This window comes from Pelecanus crispus, chromosome 3 (genome assembly GCF_030463565.1).
Source record: "Pelecanus crispus isolate bPelCri1 chromosome 3, bPelCri1.pri, whole genome shotgun sequence".
Lineage (NCBI taxonomy): Eukaryota > Metazoa > Chordata > Aves > Pelecaniformes > Pelecanidae > Pelecanus > Pelecanus crispus.
In genome coordinates this window covers 45429318-45449963 of record NC_134645.1, presented here as the reverse complement: position 1 = coordinate 45449963, position 20646 = coordinate 45429318, and the positions used below count along the sequence as shown (strand labels likewise).

The 20646-nt window shown below is 41.2% G+C and overlaps 1 protein-coding gene across 1 annotated transcript in view; it reads left to right on the top strand.

The window, feature by feature from the left end:
* The window catches only part of GLP1R (glucagon like peptide 1 receptor), an 87143-nt gene that overhangs the window by 12332 nt on the left and 54165 nt on the right, over positions 1 to 20646 (top strand). The window contains exons 2-3 of the mRNA XM_075707686.1: positions 18367 to 18463; positions 19785 to 19895. Coding sequence (XP_075563801.1) covers positions 18367 to 18463; positions 19785 to 19895 — 208 coding nt within the window. The remainder of the gene's footprint in view (positions 1 to 18366; positions 18464 to 19784; positions 19896 to 20646) is intronic.

Below are 20646 nucleotides of genomic sequence, written 5' to 3'. Positions count from 1 at the left end.
TCTGTCAGAGCGGCTTGGCATAATGCTTAAATAAAGCTTTAAAGACAATTCATACATTCAAGTAATTCATGAATAAGCCTGTACTTCAGAGAAGGGGAGGGAAGAGAGCCTGCGTACTGCCTAATCAAGAGAAACTAAATTTCCCTTTATTGTGCTAGAAAGAACTTGCATAAAAATCCGGAATTCCAAATACCTTCTCTTGTCCCCAGATTACATCTGAGATGATGATCTTTATGTTGATGATACTTTATGGCCTCTGGAGTTCTTTTTGGTTTGTTTTTAATTTATAGCTGTCCTTATTCTTCCCTCTTTCCCTTATTTTTGTCATGCTGGAAATATTTGGAGCAAAATCAGGCTCTGGAAATAAACAGATTTATTACACTGTTCAGAGTGTCTGTATCCTGCTCAATGGACAGCTGGGATCAGCACAGAAGGAAAGTGTTTCTTGAAAGGCAGCATGGGCAGTAGACTATGTCACTGGGAAATGAAAAGATAATTTCATAGGAAATTTGTAGCAAGCCTGGAGCACTGTCAAGTGTGGGATGACAGGCAGCTGACATGGAAATGCTCAATTTCCAATACCATTGTGAGCTAACTGCTTTGTGCTTATTTTGCAATGCTTGTCTCTTATTTAGTTTTACGATCCAAACTGGAAAAGAAACTATTTGAATGGTTGGGAATGGAAAAGTGTCAGCCTACTTTGGTCTTGACTAAATCGCTTTCTCTTTAGCCTTCTTTTCCCTCTCATCTGTCTTTTCCTCCACCCTGGCGCCGCCTTAAGTTTTTGACCATTTCTGGTCCAAGTAATCTGACAAGAGAAATGTTCTGTGGGTTAGTGTCCTTTCCATTAAAAGATTTGGTAGAAACAAAGCAGACAAGCTGGCCAGTGTGCTGTGTGTCTGTCCAGTTGCCCAAGCTGCTCGTCTAAGGGGCTCCTCCAGGGAGCATGTCCCAGCTCTGGCCAGAGCTGTCATCCTGTCCTCCATATAGTGAGTTACTGTCTTTTTCAGTTGAGTTGTTTCTTTCCTTGAATTCCACAAAATGGTCACTTCTGAACAACTCCAGTTAAGACTGAGGTTTTTAGGATTTCCTTTTTTTTTTTTTTTTCCTTTGGACTGAAACACTTGTTTATGTAGTGATCAGCCTAGTGAGATCCTGTACTCAACTGGAGCCTTGCTAAGTTGTAGTGATGAGCACTGGTGTTTCTTTTGTTTTTGAAAAGCTAGTAAAAATTTCCTTTTTTCTCTCCCCACCCCCCCACCCCCCCCCCCTTTAAACACTCTATATAGTTTCATTATTCATTCAATATGTCTTCATTTTGGAGCTAGGAAGTGCAAAGGATGAAGCTTTAATGAATTTGTGACTCATTTTAATAACTGGAAACTACTGTGTAAAGGATGTTGAGAGGTTTGCATGCACAAAGACTTATTCACAATATCTGAATAAATCTTGGTTGCTATAAAGGAGGAGGATGCACCTTACAGTGACCTGAACAGAAGCTGTTCCTGCAGGTTGTTGGAGCACAAGGTTTTTCATGTACCTGCCATTTCTAGCCTGATTTTGGTTATGGGCTTTAAGAATATAATCAAAGCTGACCTTTCTTTCCTTTCCATTCCACTTAGTACTTTTAATTCTATGTGGGTAATAAGAATGTTTGTCTCACTAGATAAAATCTTAATTGCAGCATATTCTACGGTGTCTATGTACCACATGTCAATCTTAAAGATCTATCTGTTCTACTGACTAGTCCTTCATAGGGTTTAAAATTTGTGATTTTATTATTTAGTGATGAAGAATAACTTGGTTTATTTTGTGTGTTTTGCTTCGTTTTGGTTTTTTTTAAAGGAGTATTGGTGATTGCTTTCAGCCTGTTGAGAGCTAGGTGTGACAGAGTAGTGAGACATGGAGAGAGAAGCTGTGGTAGTGAGTTTCTTTTAAAAGGTGCTCTTCTAATAAAAGTGCAAGAGCATCTCAGACAGCTTTGGAGATATTAGTCTTAGGCTCAGTGTTGTTCCATTTCCATAACATATAAAGTAAAAATTACTTTAAATATTATATGTGGGTGTATGTGTAGGAAAGGAGGGTAAGACAGCTGAGAAATTTAGGCAGAATCCAGTAATTAAAGTTAGAAAGTGAATGGAGACTATTAATGCTTCCATACTGTGCATCCACTTAAGGCCCTGTGCTTTGAGTCACGTCTTCCTAGACTCCACGTACCCTCAGTAAGAGGGAGAGGAAGAAGACAGCAAGAAAGGAAAAAGGCAAGGGACATGTAATGCTGTATTCTCTGGGTACTTTGGAAGGGTGTAAGAGGGGTGTGTGTATGCACACAGGTGTGTGTGTGGCTGGTGTGATGTTTGAGCAGAACTTTCACATAGAGTGGCTAATTTGCCTAGTTTAAACTTGAACATTTTGGTGAACTTTCTGTCCTCAAAATCTGTGCTGCTATGCAAAAAGATAGCTGGGGTGGAAGAGGGACTGTCGACTGGGTGTATCACCTTTGCTAGCTGCGAGAAACAGACTTATTTTTTGGGCAAGGTAGTCAGGCATGAAAACTTTTACCAATCTCTAGAAGCAGATGTGATCTACAGCCCTGATACTGCAGCACCTTCCATCTACAGATTTTGACTTGTTTACCCAATCCATTCCTCCTTCTAATTGGAAAAGTAGAAAGAAATGTAAACTTGTAGCTGCAAAGCTGGAAGAGTAAAAATGATGTGAAAGGAAAAAAATATCATATAAAAGAACAAATAACTTTTAACTTTGAGGTGTTCAAGATGCTGAAGTGTCCCCAGTACTTTCAGCTGTGTAGTCATCTTCTGTAACAACTTAAACCATTCTTGTAAGAAATGGAAGTGGCGGCTAAAATGATTCCAGCAATGGTGTATAACAAAAAGGTAAGGAAGCTGATGGCAACAAGTACAAACTAACAGTTTAAAAAATGCTAATGAAGGTTAAAGTATCCAAAAAGTCTGTGGCAGCTGGGGCTAAAGGACAACTGGATCCTTTGTCAGAAACCAACTCAGTCTTAATAGCAGTGGGGTGGAGGAGACTGGCCTCTCCTCTGCAGGGCTCCAGAGCAGAGTGTTAGCACGGTACCGTATGGTAGCAATACTATGAAAAAAAATCAATCTGTGTTTGCTTTCATTAGTAATTATTAGCTGTTTAATCAGATACTCGTCCAGCAGTGTTGTGAAAAGGCTGAAAAATCATCTAACATCACAAATACTAACCAGCCTGTTATCTAGGGAAAATTGAATTGGGTGTATTTTAATTAAATCAGTCCCATCTTATTAATTAACATTATTGTGACATACTTGATGTTATGCAATGTAATTCCTTTTAAGGAAATTTATTTGCATGGTTAATTCAACTCAGACCAGACATAAGTGTGGAATTCAATACTGAGGGTAATCGACCACAGTAGCAGCTTGCTGAAGGGTGCCATGGATTCTCTGTCACTTGGAGTCTTCAAGTCAAGATTAGATGTGTGTTGGAGCGGTATTTTTCTGGTTAAGCTAGCATGTGTGAGATGGATGCAGAAGTTAGTGTGGGGCTCTAGAAGGTGCTATGCAGGAAATTAATGAGGTGATCATCATGGGTCCTTCTGGCCTCAAGGTCACCATGGTTGCCATGTACCATTCCTAGTGGCAAAAGGTGAAAAATCATGAGTTGTCTAGTAACGAGAGTAGATGAAGAGACCTTAAGGGCTATTTTTTCAATAGCCAAAGTCCGCAAGTCTTTGCTTCTTTGTCAGTAATAAACATTTGACTCCTAGCTTAACATTTTTATACAGGTAGTGGGCTTCATTTTAGGCTCCTCTTAGTTCTAAGATGGTGGATAATTAAGATTATGCCTCACTGTGAGCTGTGCCGCTTTTGTCTCTGCTTCACAGCAACTCTTATCCTCTTAAATGTTTTGCCCGTTTAATGTTACCTTGGAGAGTTCGCATGTCTGGCTCATGGTGTGATGGCAGGAGTGCTTATGGTGGCATAAGGAGAAGTGGGGAGCGAGGCATGGGGGAGGAAATCACAACCTTTCTCTGGGGACAGAGAAACCACTTCTTTCAACAGCAGTGCTGGTTTATGCTGTTTTAAATGCTGATAGTTATGCTGTAGATGACTGTGCTCCAGAACTATGTCTTAAGGATGAACTGAGATGTAAAACATAAAAATCCTTTGCAGAGCAAGTTAGTTCAGAGAGCAAACTTTTCTCAGAAAAGACATGTCAAATAAAGCCACTGCTAGTTAAGCTTCCAGTTTTTTTTCCTCTAGCCTCTTCTCTGTGAATCTGTTCTGTCCCTACAAGTACTGCTTGATTTAAGGTTAATGTCAGATGGGAAATATGCGGCTGTGAAACTACTAACATGGAGCTAATGGAATGATTTTGATTCCTTTAAGTGACCTATCCATTTTCGGCTTTACTGCGGCATGGTCACTGCTTCCCTCACTGCTTTGAAAATTGGAGCTGGGGGAGGGGAAGCTTTGTGCACAACTTAAAATATTCATTTTGATAAAGGTCAGAGACTTGACTGGAGTGGCAGCTCGCTCTTCTGTGTTTCCATTTGTCCAGGCTGGACAGCTTTCTTGAGAAGCTCTCTGCATGTTTTTCTTTGCTTGGCTTATGAAGTTGTTTTGCCCTACTCATGGGCTTTGTCCTAGCTCTTGCTTTCTGAAAACCAGTGTGCTTGCTGCCTGAACAGCAGGTCTTCCTCTGTTGCTCACCTTTTCCCTTTCTTTTGAAGGTCTCCCTGAAGAACGATGGGAAGAAATGTAAGTCCACTCAGCTTTAGCATCAGCAGAGTTGCAGTTCATTTCTGTAGCTTAAGCCACAAGCCTCTTTAGCCCCACATACCTCTGTGAGAGTATGGAAAGGAAAGAAGGGCTGAGGGGGGGAGGCAGGCTGATTTCTGTGGAGAGTTATGATGGTCTTTGAAACTGGCTGTTGCCACAGCAGACCGGCAGGGCTGAAGGCTGTGATACCTGCCAGAAGTAAAGTAGTAAGATCCAGCCCTGGGGCTGGTAAGGATTCTGGGTGAAGAAAATACACCAATTTCCCACATATTGGGAAGATGATCTTGTGAGACTTCAGCTGACAAAGATCAAAGCCTGCTAGAAGTGGCCTGAGGGCGAGGTAGGGATAAACTTCTGAAAAGCTAGAGGTAACATCTTGCATCTGAGTTCCTCTCTTGTGCTGCTGTTGGGAGGCAGAAGCATGGTAGCATGTGGGATTGCCTTGCAGAACTAGTGCATAGACCCTTTGCTACTGGTTCCACTTGTGCAGTCAGTGCCAGGATCTCTGGGCAGAAGAGGGACTGAGTATTTGTATCTGAATATTATGTATGCAAGGTTAATGCAACAGAGGTAAGAATGCAGAGCAACAGGGAGAACAGTGAGCTGATGTATGCATGATACTGAAATGGGTTGCAGACTGCTTACTCATTTCTTACCCAGTCAAAATACTTGGAGAGGGAATTGGGCAAATTGCTCTTCTGTTTGTTTGAGAGACTCATGGTGTAGAATGTCTGATAAGCTGGCCCAATATTGACTACTGAAAGAAATGTTTAAGGATTGTTCTTTATTAAACTACAAAATCCTCTGAGCTCAAGGAAAGGGTGTGCTGAAGCAAGGTTAAGCATACAGAAGGATTTTTAACTTTAACTTCTGTGTCATCTATACATGCAGCTGTCACGGTACTAACTTTAGAGAACCGGTATTATTGTCATCTCCTTGGGGAACCAGGAGAAGACAGAACTCCCAGAGTCCATTTGTGTCTTGGTCACCTGTTCACTTGCTGTAGCACTTAGCGCATCTCGTAATATTTTCATGCTGCTGTGCTTCCAAAATGAAGACACTATGGTCTTCTTTTTGAAAGCGGTATTGTGGTAGACTAATTCAGATTTGAGGCAAAGCCTGATCTGATTCCTATGGTAATAGTGTAGTTCGTAAGTTGCTTTGCAGTCCTAGAGTAAGGAAAGTCTGTGATTCAACTTGACTTGCCTGTATTTCTGTAGTCTTCTTCCCTGGCTGAGAAGGACTGTAGGAAAACTGGGAAGTAAACCTATTCTGGATAAATTGGACAGGTATTTTTACTTGTGTAAAGGGGGAGGAGGGGAGGGTGTTATTGATCCTGCCAAATCATTTGAGTCAATGGTGGTAACATAACATTACAATGAAATACTGAACAGCTAAGAATTGTTTGAAATTCCTTGATTTCAAAGTTTTCAGTCTGCTTAGTCTTATGGAAAGCTCTAAAAGCATCAGTCCTGTATTAAAGATACCAACAAAAAAAAAGAGAAAAAGCTACTGTCTAAGTATTAATGAAAGCTGCTGATTTTAATGGCTTTCATTCCTGCGTCCTGCACCTAGATGAATTCTGTCAGATTGTAATTTTAAATCTTGTAGAAGATGGTGATGACTGTCCTCAGAGAATGAAAAAGCAGAAAATTTAAGTTTCAGGTTGGAGCTGTTTTATTTTTGCCTTCAAGGAAGCTGAACTGGCCTCTGCAAATAAAAGCAAACATAAAACTGGGCAGAAGTGAAAGCAAACATTGTAGCACGCTCATATCTGCTGTTGACTCTTGTAACATCACTTCTGGAGAAAGATGACTGTACAGCCTTAGCTACCCAGACCTCACAAATATAGCAGGCTGTTGTCAAGTTAAGATGATGCTTTAAATTGCCTCTTTGCTTAGAGGCTTTCAGGAGCATAGCCAAAAAAAAAAAAAAAAAAAAAAAAGCAGCTCTGTGTAGGGAAGCCAAACTCTTCTAAGTTCTGTTTTAAAAGAAGGTGGAAGGAAAAGGACATAGGAGGTGGGATGAGGGCAGGAATAAAAAGTTGCATGGTTGGGTAGTCTCTGGAAGTGGTAATGTCATCTGGCTCCCTCTGCCTGGGAACACAGCTCTGAGGATGCTGCTGCAGTAGAGTGTGGTGCCAGATTTTTTTTTCTTCTAGCTTGTGCCCCCTATTGATTTTGATGTCCAGGGACTGCCAAATCTTCCCTTCAAGCTTTGGATAAAATAACATGATCATCCAATGTGAGCTTAACTTCAGGCATGTTGATTTGGTCCTTGTTTGTCAACCTGTGTTACTTCTGCGTTTCACATGATCAGCACCTCAATACACCTTTTTCATTTGTCTTATTACTCTTTTTTTGTTGTTGTTGTTCATTTTAATGCTTCTCCATATTGGGCTGAGTTAAGACTCTAGCCTTTATGCAACATTGCTCCTGTCTTGTTTTTGACAAATCAAGCCCTTGGAATATAACACTTGGCAGCTGTGTGGGTTGAATACTGAAAAGTATAATATTGTATGCAGGCTGTGAAACACCACACTGTATCGAACCAAATAAATGTGAACTCTACTGTAAATGCTGCAATACTGCAAATATACTGTCGTCAGGGTTCTGTCCTGTCTAGATGTGATAAACCCATGTCATTATGTTAGGCAAAGGTGTGCCTCTGCACTGTCTTTTATTTAATATTTGGAAGGAAAAGAGATGATGCCTGGAAAATGAGCTTCGCTGGCAGAGCTTCTCTCGTATGCTCTGTTCTCAAATGTGTCATAACTGTTGATGAAAACACTAGCAATTCGCCAAGGCGCTACATGTAACTGCCTTGGCAGGGGGATGGGTAGCTGAGAAAGAGCAATATGGCAGATAATGGGACAGTGGACCTCGAGCCACTGTGACAATGAGGGAGTTAATTTGCATTAGTTAAACCCAAAATACACTGCTGCTCTGGACTAGAACTGCAAAAGCCATACAGATTTGATTGCTTTCTTCTCTAGCAATCTCTATACGATGGTAGATGCAGAACCCATGAAATTATATACTGGAGTTTTTGGTTTTGTGTGTGGTGGTGTTATTTAAATAGCTCTGTGGTGATTCTTCTATGAAATCTTTTTTTTTTTTTTTAAATGGAGAACTAAGTTTGTTTTTTAAAAAAAAAGTGTAAATGTAAATGCCTTCAGTGAGAGAAAGGTCTGTGAAGGTTAATATGTCTGATTTGGGTGTGTGGTTTGTTTTTTTTTTTTTTTTCTTGAGCTTATTGGAGGGATTGCAGTGATGGGATGACAAACTGGGGACCAGGTTTACCTTGTTTGTGATCCTGGGGAAAAATGGCTAACTCTCTACACCTCATCTTCTGATCCAGCACCATGTCTCTTTAAGAAGAGTGACTGTTAAATAGTCATATGAAAATCTGAGGGGAGCTTAACTTCCTTGGGACACTTGGGTGTGAAAGGTGAAAAGATTTAGAGTTTTTCTTGCCTAATGAAAATACAGGTTATTGTCCTGGTTTCGGCTGGGATAGAGTTAGTTTTCTTCCTAGTAGCAGGCATAGTGCTGTGGTTTGGATTTAGGATGAGAAGAATGTTGATAACACACTGATGTTTTAGTTGTTGCTGAGTACTGCTTATGCTAGTCAAGGACTTTTCAGCTTCCCATGCTCTGCCAGGTGCACAAGAAACTGGGAGGGGGCACAGCCAGGACAGTTGATCCAAACTGACCAAAGGGCTATTCCATACCATGTGATGTCATGCTCAGTATATAAACTGGGGGGGGTTGGCCGGGGAGCAGCGATCGCTGCTCGGGAACTGTCTGGGTATCTGTCGGCGGGTGGTGAGCAATTGCATTGTGCATCACTTGCTTTGTATATTGTTATTATCATTACTATTTTACTTTATTTCAACTATTAAACTGTTCTTATCTCAACCCAGGAGTGTTTCTCACTCCTCCGATTCTCTCCCCATCCCATCGGGGTAGGGGGAGTGAGCGAGCGGCTGCGTGGTGCTGAGTTGCTGGCTGGGGCTAAACCACGACAGTTATTTACAATGAAGTGATGTTCTCTCAGTCCCTGGGGTTGTGATGAAGATTATTTTGGGTATGGGGTTTTTTTGTGAAACTTTTTTTTTTCCTTGGAAGCTCAAATGTTGCAATTCCCTGGCTCTCTGTTGGACTGCGGGCTCTCTCTGTCTCTTTGTTCAGCCAGCTCTGGGACTGGACCATTGCTGGCTGTTACAGAGAAACCAGTCATTTATAAGCTTAAGAAACAGCTCCTTTTAAATGCACGTGGTTTGGTATGTCATAAAGAACCAACTTAACTAATTGCATTTAAAACCACAGCAAGAAGAGCCAGCAGTCCAGCTCTGACAGATGTCCTTTGTTTTGTTTCAGCAGCTCAGAGACCTTCAGGGTGAGTCAGTTGCCCAAATGTAGCATCTAGTGCTGCTACAGTATTCCAGACCCTGTACGGGGCTAACAGATATGATGTAAAGTGCAGGGGAAACCTGCACCTCTCTGCAGCTGTGACAGGAGACAAAGCAAGGCACTTGCCCATGTTGAGGGGAACGGTAGGTGCCTGTGATCAGGCGTCTGAATTCCTAAATCTCTACTTTTTCAGCGCTATATATTCCTCACTGTTGCTGTACTCCATTATGACAGCGACGTCCCTCAAGGGTCTGTATTGGGACTGGTATTGCTAAATATCTTAATGACATAGTGGGACTGAGTGCACCCTTGGCAAGTTTGCAGGTGACACCAAGCCAAGTGGTGCAGTTGATTCTCTTGAGGGAAGGGATGCCATCCAGAGGGACCTTGACAGGCTTGAGAAGTGGGCCCATGTGAACCTCATGAAGTTCAACAAGGCCAAGTGCAAGGTCCCACACCTGGATCGGGGCAGTCATCAGTATCAGTACAGACTGGGTGATGACTGGATTGAGAGCAGCCCTGCAGAGAAGGACTTGAGGATACTGGTGGATGAAAAATTGGATGTGAGCTGGCAATGTGCGCTCGCAGCCCAGAAAGCCAACCGTATCCTGGGCTGTATCAAAAGAAGCGCGGCCAGCAGGTCGAGGGAGGTGATTCTGCCCTTCTACTCTGCTCTCATGAGACTCCACCTGGAGCACTGTGCCCAGCTCTGGGGTCCCCAATACAAGAAAGATGTGGACCTGTTAGAGTGCGTCCAGGGGAGGGCCATGAAAATGGTCTGAGAGCTAGAACACCCCTCCTGTGAAGAAAGGCTGAGAGCACTTGGGTAGCTCAGCCTGGAGGAAAGAAGGCTTTGGGGAGACCTTGTTGTGGCATTGTAATACTTAAAGGGTGCTTATAAGAAAGGTGGAGAGAGACTTTTTACCAGGGCTTGTAGTGTGATAGGACAAGAGGTAATGGTTTTAAACGAAGAGGGCAGAATCATATTAGATATAAGGAAGACATTATTTTGTATGAGGGTGGTGAGCCACTGGAACAGGTTCCCTAGAGAAGTTGTGGGTGCTCCATCCCTTGAAGTGTTCAAGGTCAGGTTGGATGGGGCTTTGAGCAACCTGATCTAGTGGAACGTGTCCCTGCCCATGGTGGGGGGATTAGAACTAGATGATCTTTAAAGGTCCCTTCCAACCCCAACCATTCTATGATTCTGTGTTACCACAACATTTTTAATGAAGTGCTGAGTTCCTCTTCCAGTAGTGTAGGCTACGCTATGTTTCTAAATCTGTGAGGGTAGATCTGAAGCACTCTTTTCAGCTTTGTAGCTTGCCCTGCTTCCACAACACTGCTCATCTTTGCGTTTTGTTTCTTCCATAGTGTTTCTGGAGCTACACCTTTTGTATCCATCTAAAAATGCAATTTAAACTCTTTATTCTGCTGTCCTCTTCTAAAGAACACTTCACAAAGCATGTGTCTGGACTTGCAATGAAAAGTAAAATCTCTTTATACAGGAGTCCTGTGATCATTTAATTCTCATGAGTGCTGGAACACTGTCTCCTACTAAAATGGTGGGATTGCTTTCTGCTCTCCAAGAATTTGGGAGTTAGTCGCTTTTGAATTTTCCTTTGTTTTTTTTTTTTTCCTTCTGTCTGTCTGCATAGTTGCTCAGTAGTTTCTTGTCATGTTTATGACTGGCTCATGTAATACATCCTTGACAGCAACACTTACCAGAACAGATGACAGACATTACCAGAAAATGTTGTTTTCATTACAACAATGGCTGTCAATCTAAACATGCGTCTGCTTCAACTGTAAGCATATGGATTCACGGGTCCTACAGTGACCAAAGAGGAAACCTCTTTCCAGGCTGGGAAAGCTCTTCATGGGGCAGAAAAACTCTGCAGGTAACTGTTCTCATCCCAGGTCTGTCCATCACTGAAGTGAGAAACAATAGAATAACTCCTGGAGCACAGGTTTGTAACTCGTTTTCAGTCCTATCTGACCTACAGGACTTTGAGTTTGTTTATTTATGTCTCTAGAAGATGATGCTTAATTTTGTAGCATGCTGAAATATTAGGCTGTACTTTATTCCCTTGATTTTGAGACTGTATACTATGCAAGTTGATTTAGGTGTTAAAAAAGTTTGCTTTGACATCTGTGCCTCTGAATGCCAAATACTTTGCCTTGATTCTGAAAATGCTAGGGGCCAAGAGATATTGTTCTCATTGATATGCATCTTGTCAAAACAAAAATTTCAGGGATGGGAAAACTGGACAGTTTCAAAGCATGAGTGAAGCATCCCAGGACAGACCTGGGATGTCTGGTCCCAGAGTGGAAACCCTTGTGGTCAGGGCTGAATTCTTCCACCTGTTCCGACAGCTTATGTATTTGGAACAATTTGTGAAGTGATAAGTCAGCTGAACTGGGAGCTGTCTGTGCCTAGTCAACAGAAGTACTGAAGCAGGAATATGCCTCAAGTCAGTTTTGGTTTTGTTCTTTAAAGTGCCTTGTTTGAGGCTCTGGGCAGAAGCATTCTGCATTTGGAAATCTGCATTTCCAAACCTTCTTTAGGAGATTCATACGCTTATCCTTTTTTCCCCCCGTAATCTAGCAAGAACAGGTCTTAAGAATGAGGGGAGGTGGGGTGGTGATTAGTGCCCTGTGTTGTTACAGGCTGCTATGGGATTGAGCACAGCCAACCCTTCCTTCTGAAGCTGTGCAGGTGTGCAAAAGAGGAAGAAAAAGGCATGAGGGCAGGCAGGCCAGGATGAGGGACCATGTGGTGCAGTGGTTATTTTCAGCTGAGAGAGAGGAATCCTGAGATTCAGCCTCTGATTTAAAACAAGCAAACAAAAGAACAAAAGCAAACACCACCAAAACCAAAAACCCAAACAAAACAAAACACCCCACACAGGTATTTTTATACATATTATTGTCTTTGACAGGAGTGTTTGTTCTTTCAGGATGCTTTTTGGATGGGCTGAAATACTGTTTTGAAGCTGCTCAATCAGAGGATGCAATGGAATTGGGGGGGAATCTTGTGTGTTTTGGGAAGTTGTTGAAAGCCTGGTGTTACTGTTCAGGACTGGAGGTGTGCTGTCAGTCTGGGCTGAGCAGCTCTGAAGAGACAGGCAGAGGAGGAGTGTCTCTTCTGTGCATTGATCTCATACAAGTGCCTGATGAGAGCTTGCTCTTGCCACTTTGAGTTCAAAAGCTTTATGTTATGAAACTTGAAGTCTTAAAACAGTGACAGAATAGAGGGGTCTCCATGCTTAGCCAGCTGGTGAAGCACTGTTTTCAAGATTTGCCTGTAAGTCCTGGGACTTTTTTTCTTGAAGGTCTCATCGTAAGTGCTAAGCTGCTGCAGCCTAAGAGAAAACTCAGCAGGCAGATGTTGCCAGGGAGTTTCTTGCTGAATCCAGTAGCTCCTTTTGTGGGAGCTCATTTGCTGCTTTTCACTAGCAGGGAGGATGCTGAAAGGTTTCTTTTTCTGGTGCTCTTGAGCTACTGAAGTCATTGGTTCATTAGTAACTAAGGAACAGAAGCGTTTACAGGAAAAGCTCCTAGAAGCTGGCAATAGACTTTTTCTGAAAGAAAAGTTGTTTTGATCCCCTCTTTGGTTTTTTTCTGAAGGGCAAGGGATTTGTCCAGAGTGATCCAACTGCTGATGAAGTATCTTGTAAAATATGACTTGGGAAGCATGATTAATGTTATATCATCTGATCAGTCAGCCCTACAGAAGGGACCAAGAGTAATGACTTTACCTCAGAGGGTCTCTTAGTCTTGCATAATGTCAGATGACTACATTAAACTCAATACTGGGCAACGTAATATGGAAAAAGAATGTGATAAATACGGAAATCTGGGGGATGTCAGATGTCCTAAAGTATGATCTCATTTTACGATCTCTGGAAAAAGTATTGCTCGGGTATCTTTAATGATACTTTTGTACTATCTATAGTAGAGACAGCACTGTAATTTTTGATGTACCTCCTCCTTTGACATAGCTTCAGTACTTAAAGGAGAGTAACTGGACTGTTGGAGGTGTTGCCTGTAATGGCTTCGGATTAGCTTATTATACAGAAGTTGAACTAAGAAGTTATAAAATTGGGTTAAATCTCATCTCTTTGGGGGAGTGAGAGGGGGGAGTTCAGACAATAAAGCCTGCTCCCAATACTCACGCATTTCCAGAATCTCTTTTGGCTTTCAAGAAGCATTGTACTTGAAGGGCTGATCCGCAACAGGATTGCTTTGTCATGGGGTGAATGGGCTCTATTAATATGAAGTTCAGTGTTGGGTGTTTTGGTTTAGTGTTGTGTGTTTGTGGGGTTTTTTTGTTTGTTTGTTTTGTGGGGTTTTTTTCCCCCATAACAGTTAAAAGAAACATAACTGTTCTTATGAACTGGTGGTTGAGGCATCAACATTTGCAGGACTTTTGACAAATTTATGGTAACTTGTTGAGAAATTGGATCTTGCCTGATGGGCTTCAGGAGGTAGTAATAGCATCCTGCCATTCATATGACTTGATATTTACTTCAAATTAGAAGTGGAGAAAAGGGATGACAAATTTCAGGGGGAGATAAGTTTGTTCTGTGAATAGCTAGCCCTGTTGCAGAGTTGTGCTGTGCTACAGCCTCTGCTTTTAAACTTCTGCTCCCAGAGGTGCTGTTGCGGCAAGCCAAAGGGTCTTGTTAGGTGGGAAAGTGCTTTCAGGAAGGTGACTGTATTTAAGCCCCACACAAATTAATTCACTTAAGTTTGAAACCTGGAAATCATTCTTTCTTGGGCAGGAGGAATCTCATGCCAATAAATGCAAGGTGATATTGGGTCACAGCGAAGCTTTCTGGGGTAGCAGTGTTGTGCTCTGCTCCATTTGGGCTGTGAACTGAGGACAAAACTGTCTTGTAAATTCAAGCTTATGTCCATGCTACGAATTGACTAAACCTGTTAGGTGGCCAGCTTAGCTTCCACTCTGTGTTGGCTTTTATTGATGCAGACCTATAGCTTATGCTGACATAACAGATGATTTAATAAGATCCATATTATACAGGGTAGAATGAGCATAAAGCTAGTGATGTCCTATCTTGGGCTTAGTTGCTGTGCTGATCCTGAGCAGAATAGCCTTGAAATAATGTGTCACATTGGACTCTTCAAAAAGGGCAGTAAAGTTTAAAAGTAACTCACTAGTGCTTCTGACATAAAAGGCAGTAAATGTAGTCTGAACCCTCCTCTCACGAGGTAGATATGTCATTGTTGCTATCCGAGGGAAGAATACCAAGGCCATACCAAAGTGTGGTTCAATGCCAGGTTGCCAGGCTTTTGCTTTTGAAGACTAAGATTAGCATTTTGGAGGTCCCAGTGGTTGTAGCATTACATACGAGCCTTTAGCGGCAAGTTGAAGTCTTGCTTATTATCCTGAAACGTTAAAAACATGAGAAAGCAGTAACGTAAGTGTTCCCATTTAAAATCAGACAACCAAAGACGTAAGAAATGCAAATGTAAGGAAGAATTTCTCATTCTGTTACATGTAAGACCTTTTATATGGTGATGGGAGAAGGGGGAAGAAGATAACCCCAGGAGTCACCAGCCACTTCTGAAGCTCTGAGAATTCTCCCTTCCACGCTGATGCTGTTTCACGGCACATTTTGTCTGGTCTAAGCCCCTTCCAGGTTTATACTCTGTGTACTCAGATTTCACTGTACTAGAGTAGTGCTTTTGTAGCATTAATCACCTTGGATCTGCGTGGATGCTGTTTTTGTCCTAGCAGGAATAGTTACAAAGATGTTGAAAAGTGATTAAAATGCTTCCTTTTACAGTAGGGTTTATGAAGGCAAATGATGGCTACAGAAAGAGGCTTTGCTATAAAGGTGTTAAAGATTTGTAAGTTCTGCCTTCAGACTGTTGAATGAGCTAATTTATCACTAGAGATTAATTAGACTTAATTATATACATACACTGAAAGGTTCCCAGTCTCTGTGCTCTTGCCTGTCTTAATTTTTCTGCAGCCGTTTTATGCTTAGGCTGTGCCATTACTCACCTCTTTAATGTCCTTCATCCATTCTTGCCTTCTGACTCCTCCACCTTAAGCAGTCAGCTGTGTTTCCATGCTCCTCTCCTCCACTATCCTTCTGTGATATATTTTCACCACAGCAAAACTACTACTAGTTTTCCTCCCATGGTTGAGTATAACTGGGGGAAAAAAAAAAACCAAACCAACAAACCCACAACTAAAATGCAAGGACCAGTGCTCTTAGCAGCAAAAATACAGTCCTGAGTTTAATAAAGCTATTCGAACTTTTGCAATTTGCTCCAAATTTTGGGTACAGACCCAGGAACCTTGTCCTCGTATATATGTGTGTGTAGTGCTTCGATGTTGCAGAATTAATTAAATCACTTTTCAAGAAAATATAGTATCTCTTCTTTGAATAACTATTCACATTGTAAATCTGTGCCACTGAATAACTTGTGATTCTTTTCACATAGGCCAAAATCTCTGGGAAATGCGGATTAGCATATATTAAAATCAAATTTAAGTCAGTTTGATAACAAAATGTGGTATTTAGCTGAACCAAAGTGTTGTGTACAGAGAACAAATTATGTAGTCTTGGGATTTATATTTGATTGTCTTAATTGCACAGACTATAGACAACAGAAAACTGTCTACCAAATCAGTCATCTCCACAAAAAGCCATGTCTAATTATTTTACTCTTATAGTTTGCTAATCTCCTTGTTAAAGTTGCCTTCTCACATTATGAGAAACCAATATAAGTAGAACGTTCCTACTTTTTCATTAAATGGAGGGATAGAGGCTTGCTTTTTCCTAAGCTGTAATTAAAGCTGGTTATTCCTGCATTCATGAAGGCAATAGATGAAAACTTGATTTAGAAGAAAATACTTTAAGGCTTGCTGACTCCAAAAGAGCTAATTTTCTTCATGCAAACAGTTTTAGGATAGTTTCAGGATGTTTAAAAGGTAGATTCTTGTTTCTAAATGAAACTCTGTATGCATCTTTATCTTGTAATGATTTAAAAGCTGAATTTGGATTAACTTCTGCATGCATGATCAACAGTTACTTTTTGGGAAGATGTGTGACACTTGAATAGTTCTGAAATTATTCTGAATCATAATTTAAGAGTTCATCCTGAAAATCTTCCTTCTTATTAATTTATTAAAGTGTTAACCTGGTGATGAGAGGGTGGTGAAACAGTCCTCTATAACTCCAATAACCACCCTTGTAAATTGAAGACCTTTTAAACAATGCATAAGCTGAAAGTTACTTTTTAAAGACTGCCTGAGAGAAACTTAGAGTTGAAAGTTGTTTCCTCTCCCTGTACTCTGGCCATCCATCCTTATTCAGCCTACATGGATCTGTAGATGGCATTTTGGTTTTAAAGTTACTGGTTATGTGTTTCTCTACACACACCTGTAGACCTAATTTAGGTGATATTTTTTTTCTCCTTCAGGTATGTTGGCATAGATCACTATGCTACAGGTTTGTGTGTTTCCATAGGCACATGGGGTTAAAATTCAGTAGGATGCATTCATTTTACACTGGGGAGTTTAGCACAGACAGACTTTGGCAGCATTTATTGGCATAAATGAGATGATTTAAATCAGGCATACAAGTGTCAGAGTTTCAAAGATCCACAGGCTTGTGCTTGTTTTGACTTCAGGGGAGCTGGCTAAGTTCTAAAATTTATGGCCATGAGGCCCTAGCTACAGTTAAGTTCCATGTAAATATAGGTAGTTATTCTTGAAGCATAACACAGGTATCTACTAAATGTTGTACTTCTCATTACATGTAAAAGAGCATCTTTGTAATTGAATGTAGTGGCTTAATCCAGGCAAAAGCATGATGCATATGGTGTTTTGTTTTTTCAAACACTTTTTTTTTAATTGAAAGTATACGAGCAAAGAGGACCTGCAAGGTCTGTAGTCCAAAAATGCCACTTCTTTTATACCAAGGCGATTGCACTGGTGTCTAAATTTTAGTCCCATTGGTTGTATTAGGCAGTATTCAGTTTGGCTTTCCTGAAATGTAGTATGGGTTTAAAATTACTTCATTGTTCTAAAACAAACTTTTCCATGCCCTGGTTTCCTTCTAACTATCTGAAAAAGGTTTAGAAGCACAAATGGGAAATAAAAATTAGCAGTTGAAGCTGTGAGGGTAAAATTACAAGGATTAATTACCCTCATGCTTCACTTAAACTCAAACAGCTGGGATTAAATGAATTTTCCTCCATTCAGTGTGTTGTACCATTAGGTTCATGCTGTTGATTGTATGTCTGAGACATCCATGCTGGGCCTTTCTCTAGAAAAAGAATGCTGAGTTAGCTGCATTATTGATCACTTACAGCATGCTAGTCCTGACATTTGTAATTCAGTTTATACAAATGCGGAGGAGGGAGAGAAGGACTGATGTCTCTTTCCTTAAAAGCAATGAGTAAGCTGGGTCTCTGTGAGCCAGGTGGGGCATCTGCTAGGGTTGACCAAGCAGCCAGTGCTAAATTTTGCAGTTTAAAAGCAGCAAATTCCCTTTTTGCTCACACAGTTTGTACATACTTTTCCCCTGTTCCTTCAGTACTTGGGGTAGCTGACGATGGAACCTGCAGTCTGTCAAACTGCAAAAAGGAGGTCCCTGCTCTTTCTGTGGTTTCAGGGAAAATATGCTGGACGTGGGGAAAAGCTGTTCTTCATGGAAGAACAGCTGAGCTGGAAAAGCTTTCATCCACCTTCTGGAAGAATGCTTGGGGAATATCCGCTGAATACAGTGAATTAACTTGGTTTCATTTATGGGATAGCAGAAATACTGCTGTTGGAAAGAAAACCTCTCCTGAAAGGACTGGCTGCTGTCCCTGTCTTTTCATGAGATAATAAATCACACAATTGGGGTGTGTTCAAGAGAGGAAGGCTAGCTCAGTTTAGGTTTCAGTGAGGACACAGTATAGTTGCTTGTGAGTTTTTTTCAATTCCTTGTGGTACAAATAGAAGGGGTTTTCTTTGGTTGTGATCAGGCAAATGCATAGCAGCATTTTACACCCTTTATGATAAGCAGTGCTGTTTTGGCTTCTGGTAGTCATTTGCACACCCACCTACTCAGGTTGTATGAAAAATACACAGTTTAAATCCCTGCAGTATCTGAGACTCATGATTTCTCTTTCAGAGTTCAGATGGGTCCCTCTCTGGGGTTATGCAGAAGTGGAAGGAGTATGAGCTCCAATGCCTGAAATACTTGTATGAGGCACCCCCCATTGCAGCAGGTAAGCCTGCTTGGTTGGCATAGGTTGTATTAATTTTTAAAATGCATGATTAACAGTAGCAAGGGAGTGATGATGAACTTGAAAATACTTCTCCATGAGCTTGAAAATACTTCTCCAGCTTACTTTCCGGTCCATTTCTTCTTTATCCCATTTGCTTCTGCCTGCTCTCTGTGGGACTCTTCCCTCTGCTGAGGAAACATTTTATAGAACAATTTCATTGTAAAGATTTAGGTCTAGAGTGTTTTGCAGTGGCAAGTGGTAGCTGTAGCACATCAAAGCAGCATGGTAATGTAATACCCCTGAAAACTTTTTAGGGGTCAGGGTTGAGAGAGCACACAGGTGTTAAGAAATCTGGGACCATGCTGTTCACATTGACCTAGTAGTTTGTGGGCCTTAAAGTTGGTATAAATTATTTTGAGCATGGTAAAATGCTGAAATGGCTTTAGAAAAAAAAAAGTGCCTTAGTGAAAATGAGAATGCAGCTTGTTGTAGCAGTTGGGCTGCTGTAACGTGCTGAGAGCAGCTGCGATGTGCCAGCATCATGGTGTTTAGAGGACGCTGGTGACTTGTCAGTGATGCTCACAACTGGACACAGTGCAGGCTCTCCTATGCTTCAGTGCTTTTGTGACACACTGGGAAAGATAAGATGCGTCTAAAGTTGTATCTGTGAAGTATTATTTCAAAACTGTTAATTTTCCGTCTCTTAACTACATCATTATGGCAGAGTGAGAGCAGTAGCTGATGACAACAACGGCAGGGAAACATTCATCTCCCTCTGCTCTGTTACCCTGTTGAGTTGCTGAGTGCTGCCCTCTAAGAATGACAGTTTAATAAATCTGAAGTTGAAGTATTCTCACATTGATTAAGCTGTAATGCAAAGTTATGGTTGTGTGTGGGTATTTGGTTGATGGATCTATATATTAGGCTAGACTTTTCAACTGCAAAACTGTAAACCATTCTCATGAATGATTATCTACAGTATTCATAGCAAAAATGATTTTAATTTAAACCAAGACACATAAGGGTGTAAAAGAGAAAAGATGGGAATGGATCAGTATTGATTCACCTTTCTTGTTCCTTGATTTAGTCAAAGACCCTAATCTATTCTTCAGTTCCCCCCTGAAACAACAGCCTGTTGTATGGGGATAAACGAGATTTGTCCAGCAGAGTTTAACTCCACATCAAAGCTTAATTGCATAATGCTGTTAACGGCTTAAATGCATGTGTCCATGTTTGCTTTTATCTTCTGCTCTTCAGTCTTTTCCTCCTTGCAGTATTAATACAAGGCAGTGGCATGACCCTCCCTTCCATCTCTCTGCAGAAGGCAAGTTCTGCAACAGAACGTTTGACAACTATGCCTGCTGGCCAGACGGACTGCCCGGCACCTACGTGAATGTGAGCTGCCCCTGGTATCTCCCCTGGGCTAACGCAGGTAAGAGCCTTTCCTTACAGGCACAGCTTTAAACCAACCCTGTTTTCCTTGCACAGTCTTAGCAAGGATAAAATTGGCTTAAATGACTATGAGTGCCGTCAGTTCTCTGCAACATAAAAGCAGGAATGCGGCTTGGTCTGATACACTCTTTATCTCCATTTAGCAAGAGAAAATGAAAATGAGAGAAGAGACTGTTCTTCAGGGTCGTATTTAGTTTGGATTTTTGTGGTCTCCTCTGTTTTTGCTGCTTGAATAGTGGTGACTATTAATAAAATAGTGCTGTGGTGCGTGTTGAAGACTATCTAACAATAATAATGGTGGAGTTTGAAAATTGAGATAAAAGTAGCAAAGCTAGACAGTAGGTCGTCCTGTAGCAGATAAAGACAAAAAGCTCTGAAGTGAAAGTGTTTTGTGCTGCTTCCTGAGATAAACTTATTTCTCAGAATGCTGCAAGATGAAGGCATTGTCTGTGGTTGCAAAGACTTTTTTCCTCTGAAGGACTGAATGTCACCTTTAGGTTTTACACCCTTATGTACATGTGCACTTGATGCCATTTGAAGGCAATGTGTATTAGATCACTTTGTCTATATTCTGTCTTTGAAACCAGTGACCTGTACAGCTTGTTCTTTGAACACCTTTCAATGTTTTGAAGTCTAAATGAAACAGTTTATTAACTAGCTACCTTAGTGTAGCAAATTGGCTTTGGCCCCTCTTAAGGGACAGAGGATACTGGTTAATGAGGATGTATAAA